At 46.0% G+C, this 6,755-nt stretch overlaps 1 protein-coding gene across 1 annotated transcript; it reads right to left on the reverse strand.

Moving 5' to 3' along the window:
* Nucleotides 1–701: 701 nt before the first annotated feature.
* Nucleotides 702–6,553, reverse strand: LOC149251831 (uncharacterized). The gene is made up of 2 exons (XM_089454002.1): nt 4,926–6,553; nt 702–4,842 (listed from the first exon to the last, which is right to left on the reverse strand). The coding sequence occupies exons 1-2, from the start codon at nt 6,551–6,553 to the stop codon at nt 702–704; spliced, it is 5,769 nt and encodes a 1,922-aa protein (XP_089310128.1).
* Nucleotides 6,554–6,755: the final 202 nt, after the last annotated feature.

Here is a 6,755-nt window from a genome sequence, read left to right on the forward strand (position 1 = left end):
ACCCAACATTATGGCCATCTTTTTAAACTATATTGTATAATCATGCACACTCTGTCCCTACTTTTGCTCGAAATAATACCACTAGATCCACTGGTTCTCTACATAGTGGATAGGGTAAAATTGTGATTTTATGAGGGTTTTGAAATCCCCCCACTTAGTCTTTGGATGATCTCCCTTTAATCTCAAATTATCCATGTGGCTTTCTCACCAAGTCAAGGCATGACCCTCTAATTTTAGCTCAGAAAATGAAATGTTTTATTCTTCCTCTATATGATGAACACTAAAATAAAATTCCAATTTTTGAAACTAGTTATTTATCTTCAAAGCGTTAATATAAACTTGATATGGCTTGGTATCTGATGAGCCCCAAAAATGGACAAATATTTGGGCTCATCCAACCTCCTAATTTGACTTAATCCACCATTCTCATTTTTTTTTTTCCACTGGAAAAATCAGTAACTTTCATTTATATTTGAAAATTACATAAGTAGATGCCGAGGCATTGCTGTATTGTTCATACAAAAATCCCTTTTTCAAGGTATAGTTCTGTAGGAGTATGCAAAATAAAAAAGATTTGAGTTCTTCGTCAGGCTGTACAAACTGTCCAATGTCCATTAGAGGACTCTGTTATATAACATAGTATCCGTGTTCTAGATGTTTCTATTATCAATAATAAAAAACAAAAATGCCCTTGTCAATCATCAATTGGGACTGTTGTCCCTTTGTTCCCTTTGTTCTATGAATGGCCTGTGGTAATATTGGTACTCCTCTGCTCCATTCTGTTCTGTTATAATCCCCTCGCCTCTGGGAAGTAGCGTGGCCTCTTTGGATAATTTGTCAGCATCGCTGTTATGTTCTCTGTAAATATGAAAACATGTGCAGATATTAAAAGCAACTTTGAGGATGAGAGTATCGTGTAATAAATTGCTGAGAGTTTGTGAATGACATGTAGTAATGTTGTTAATCCAGTTAACAACCACCAATGAGTCCCCATATATATTGATGCTTGTATGATGATGCGATAATGCAAAATGCAATAGATTGTGGACAGCAGATAGCTTAGCAAAGTTATTCGATCCGATTCCAAAACCAATTTTGGCAAGGTAACGGTGATGTTCAGTTAAGTGCAGAATGAAACCCTCGCCACATCCTTCCTGGTTTGCTGCTCCGTCAAAAAAAGCCCACGGGACAGATCTGTCAATATCTGGCAAAGGTTGAATGGTTCGCGGTCTCGGGGGAGGGGGATCAGGTAATTCGTGATATGCTGCAATGATGGAGGCCTCAACCCGAGCCCAAATTATCGCTCTGTCATCGAATATAGCCCGATTCCTCGCGAGCCATATGTGCCAGGTAGCTACAGGGGGGAGATTTTGTAGTTTTGTGCCTGGATGACGGTGTGTCCAGATATCCCATGCACTCACAATGTCATGCCCAATCCAGTCGACAGCGATACCCAGCAGATTGCAGATGTTATTCCATAGATTGATGATGACAGGGCAAATGAGAAATAGATGATCCAGTGTCTCTGTTGAATTTTTACAGAATACACACCAAGAGGGACCAAATATGGCTCTGCGAGTGAGATATTCCCCAGTGGGAACAGTGCCTTTGAGAGCGCACCAAAAGAAAAGTTTAGACCGGGGAGAGGCCTTTAGTTTCCATATGGCTTGCCACCATGACTGCAACTGGTCTGGCATTCTGTGCGATATAAGAACAGTATATCCAAGTTTAGGAGCGTATACACCATGTTCAGCAGCGCACCATATGAGCTCATCCGGGCCTTGCTTGATACGGATATGTGAATCAGTTAATGCCTCAGTGTAACGATCCCACTCCTGATGCCAATGTAATGGAAGGTTCAATTGCTGGGCGGATTTCCAAGCCTGTGAAAATATATCAGTGCGCTGCTGGTCTGCAATATGAGCAAAATGACGGATATCCCGAGTCTGAAGGTGAAGGATAAGATCTGGAGTAAGGATGTGTCGCCCCCCACAGTTAATCCAGGGGTCTATGCCAATGCGACCTGTCAAGCCATCATTTATGCGCCAAGCAAGATTGTTCCGTATGAGTGGCAGAGATTGAATCAGAGCCTTCCAAACCGATGAGCATCCCGAAGTTGACCAAGTTGGTAGACGGGCCCAATCCAATAAATTTAGGGGCCAGATGTATTTATGATAAACTACCTGTGACCAGAGATTTTGTCCTGTAAGCAGAATCCACCCCATCTTGGCGGCAAGTGCTTTTGCAAATTCAGGTAGTTCCTTTAGACCCCAGCCACCCCATTTTTTTGGCAGAGAGATTTTCTTCCATCCAACCCAAGCAAAAATTCTTTTATCCTGTCTCCCATTCCAGAGGTATCTATTGCAGAGCTGTTGTAGACGTCCCAGGATGTTCCTAGGAATCCAGGCTAATGCCATCCAGAATACAGGGGTAGCTTCTAATACAGACTTTATGAGCACAAGTCTCCCAGCCCTGGAGAGATATCTGAAGCTCCAACTAGTAAGTCTTTTCTCCAATTTGGCAACCAACCAGACCCAGTCAGCAATCCTTTGACAAGTCGGTTTAAGGTTGAATCCCAGATATTTGAGACCTCGATCCAGGGGGTGAATCGAGTATGGGAAAGCATGTAGGCCGATCTGGGTCTCCTGAGCAGATGTGCGAGCACATGTAATGGTAGATTTCAGCTGATTAGGTATCATTCCCGTGGCAGAGGAAAACAGTTGCAGGATCTTTAAGAAAGATCGAGAGTCACGCACACTGCCATTTAGAATAATAAGAACATCATCTACAAAAAGTAGATGAGAGAGAAAACAGTGATCCGAGATGCGGAGTCCCCTAATGTCTCCAGAACGCATAGCAGATTCCAAGAGACGGCTGAGGCCTTCCATGACCAGTAAGAAGAGGAGAGGTGATAGAGGGCATCCCTGTCTTAGACCCCTTTCAGAGTGAAAGAAGTCAGTGGCCGAACCATTGATAAGAATGCTGAAAGATGGTGTGGTAATGCAGGCCATGATCCAGGTAATGTAGGCATGTGGGAAACCCAGATGAATGAGAATCATTTTGAGATATAACCAGCTGACACGGTCAAATGCTTTGGATAGGTCGATTTTGAGAAGGATGGCTTTTAAGTTCTTTGACCAGATGGAATGGAGGGCTTCTTGTGCTAGTCCAATGGCCTCATGGATCTGTCTAGATTCTAGAAAAGCAAATTGCTGCGGGCCAATGGAACGAGAGAGGATCGGTCTAAGACGATTTGCAATGGTCTTCGAAATAATTTTATAGAGGCAGTTACATAAAGAAATGGGTCTGTAGTCATCAAAAGATGCAGGGGAGTCAGATTTGGGGATAAGAGTGATAAATGTAGAGTTGATGGCATGGTATATAGATCCAGATGTCCTACTTTCTTCAACCACCTGAAGCAAGTCCTGTCCCAGAATGTCGAAGAAGGCAATGAAGAATTCGATAGTCCATCCGTCCGGCCCTGGACTCTTGTCTTTCTTGAACCATTTCAGAACTCCTTCTAGCTCCTCAGCAGTGACCAGGTCAGTAAGGGTCTCCACATCTTCATCTTCCACAAATCTCGGGAAGTGATTAGCTATATTAATAATATCAAGTAAGCTTTCTTCACGCGGACGCCTGTAGAGGTTCCTGAAATGTGATATGCCCAGCTGTGCCAGTTTATTAAAATTGTCCGCGATGTCTCCATCCGGGGTGGGTAATTTCCAGATAGTATTAGATACCTTCCTGCATTTGGCATAGTTGTGGAAAAACTTTGAGTTGTCATCCCCAGCTTGAATCCATAAGGCTCGGCTCCTTAATCTAATGGATTCCTCTCTCTCATTGAGGATCTTGGCTTTTTGATTTTCTAGTTCAATAAGCCTACTTTTGTCCGCAGCAGTCAAGAAGCCCTGTCCTCTGTCATCTGTTAATGAACTTAAGTCCGCTTCAATCTGGGATAGCACAGCTGTTTCCTGAACAAATTTCTCCCTTGCCCACTTAATAGAACAATGCTTAATTTCTGATAGGTTCCTACAGAAACCTTTGGCAAGGGGAACAGATTCATTGATGGGATGAGAGGCCCAAAAATCTTTTATCATCTGAATGTATGCTGGATCCTTCAGCCAAGAAGGATTGAATTTAAAGGGTGCCTTGGGTTTCTTAAAAGGTCCCAGAATCTCCAGGTATATCGGATTGTGATCCGATATCCCCCCCGAGCCAACCCATTGCCTGTATAGGTGCAGTTGTTGCAGAAGAGGACCTTTTAACAGAAATCTATCAAGTCTTCTTGCAAGCGCAGCATCCCCTACCCTTCGATTCCGCCAAGTAGGTAGCAGTCGCTGCACAGGTATATCCGAGAAATCTGATTGTTCCAGGAGATTTGTCATATAATCAGTGATAGCGTCAATTTGAGCCTCAGTACCCCATGATTCCCTGTAACCCAGAGAAAAGTTGAGATCTCCTCCTATAATAACATGGTCCTCATTTAGTAGGGGCATCTGAAGTGTATTCTGCCAGAATGTTTCTCTCTGGGAGCATGGGGCATAAATATTGACAATTCTTAGATCCTTACCAAGTTCCGCCGAGAAGAAATCCAGGCCAATGAAACCAGCACCTCCCCAGGTTGAGATGGGCTTGATGGAACGAGGATTTATCCCGATGGCGATGCCTCCAGATCGACCCACAGCATCATTAGCAAAGAAGTTCCATCCAGGGACCAAAGATTGCATAACACCAATAATTTGATCTGCGGAGCAAAGTGTTTCTTGAAGCATGATAATGTCAATCGGCTCAGTGGCAATGAGCCTCTTCATGGCTAGTTTTTTGGAGGAACTAGCCATACCTCTGCAGTTATATGAAAGGCACTTCATGGGGGAACACCTCTCGGGGTGTGTCCTGCTCTAAGGACCCCGTCAATGGTTGCTTGCCGACCCGAGACCACCTCAGCCCCGGCTTGTTTGATGGCTTTAGAAAGGTGCGATTTTCGCCCTCTGGGATTCAATGATGTCCCCTCAGGAATGATAATGCCTAGCCCCGAGTGTCCGACAGCCTGATCCTTTGTTGTGTTCCGAGACCTAAGGAAATACGGATGGGGAGGGGAGGATGGGCTCGGGGAGGTAAAGGATCCAAGAGATGTAGAGATAATAGGGTCGGAGCAAGTGAGAGGTTGAGATAGAGAGCAGGGGATCATGGGGATATGTGCAGATGAACCCGAGTCATGAAATGCATTTGAAGCTGAATGCAAAGTAAAAGAAACAGAATTCATACCCGCTTCTGCCGCCGAGCGCGCCCTTGTTTTTGGTGGGGAGGATCTCCGGAGATCAGTGTCGCTCGCAGGTGGAGATGTCGATAGGGCCGGACCAGCAGACGACGGACGAGATATGATGGGGGAAGCAGTCCTCGTTGATGCCGGGGTGCCTTTCACTGATTCTGCAGCTTTCTTATTGAGGGGACAATCCTTTGCGAGGTGCCCCACTTTGTGGCAACGCCTGCACCGATATGGTACGCCTTCATAATCCAACAGTTGAACACGAATACACCTGCCCCATTGAAGCGTGATCTGTTCCTCGAGTCCCTCTCGAGTGTCCAAATGAACCAAAATCCGAGCCAGTGTACGATGCCCAGATTCCACATAGGTGCGATCATAGTCCAAGTATGTCCCTAGGGCATTCCCAACCCTAATGAAAACTTCCTCGTCCCAGAATGGAATTGGAAGGCCAGGGAGTCTCACCCAGATTGGACCGGCACCTAGCTGTTCTCGTTCTGGATCAAAGAGAGGGTTCCATCGCTTGAGAAGAACAGGGGCCATTTCGATGTGCCAATATCGACCCAGAACAAGTTCTGTTTGGCTGACCTTGGAGAATTTAAGAGAGAACCATCCTCTGGGGAGGACATGGACTTCTGGTAGATCAAAAAGTACTCCACCCCAGATCTCCTTAACCCAAAGATTAAGTCTCTGCCTCGAGTATGATCGACCCCTGACGTGCCCAACCAACACAGTGTTTGCAATATCCATATATTCTCCAAGCGGTTTTGCTTCGTCAAATTTGATGGAGATATCTCTTGCCGTCGATCTAATGCACTTAACCTTCTTAGATCCAGAGCGAGGGGCCGAAGGATGATCAACCAGAGGGTTTGTGATGCCCTCCCGGGGAGACGGGTTAGTGGGAATGGAGGATACCGCCGGCGTCTCAAAGCATCCCGATGGGCGAATACCAGAGGCCGATGCGAATGTAGCAGGTGTAGAGATCGGCGGAGGGGGGATCACCGATGGAATAGTGGACAGAGGATCAAATGAAGGTGATGGCGGAGTGTTTGAGGCCAGAAATTGTAGTGCCCCAGGCGAGAGCGGAGGGACCTCAAACGGCGGAGATACAGGAGGGTGAACGACAGTAGAGAGAGGTGCAGATGCAGGTGTAGGTTGATGCGGCTGGGCAGATGAGGAAGCGGAATGGGGGTTTAGTGAGCGAGAGATAAAATGCGGAGTCCCAAATATGACGTTCTCCGGTGTGGGATCCGCCGAATAATCAACCTCTTCATACTCCCAACGATCCATAACTGAATAATGTCGGTGACAGAAAGGGACAGGCGAGAAATTCGATAGTGTAGCTGTAGCAGTGGCGAAAGCTGAGTCCGTGACCGTAACCGTCCAGGAGCTGTCGAGTAGCTGTCGGTGCTTCCGCCCTGTGGAACCGTCTGTGCAGATGCCCTACGAACCCTAGAATATGCCTGTAAACCCTAGCCTTGTCCCTTGCGCG

This window comes from Pinus tabuliformis, chromosome 7, assembly GCF_031772625.1.
Source record: "Pinus tabuliformis cultivar Carrire ecotype Pingquan chromosome 7, CPIR1, whole genome shotgun sequence".
In the NCBI taxonomy this organism is placed as follows: Eukaryota; Viridiplantae; Streptophyta; class Pinopsida; order Pinales; family Pinaceae; genus Pinus; species Pinus tabuliformis.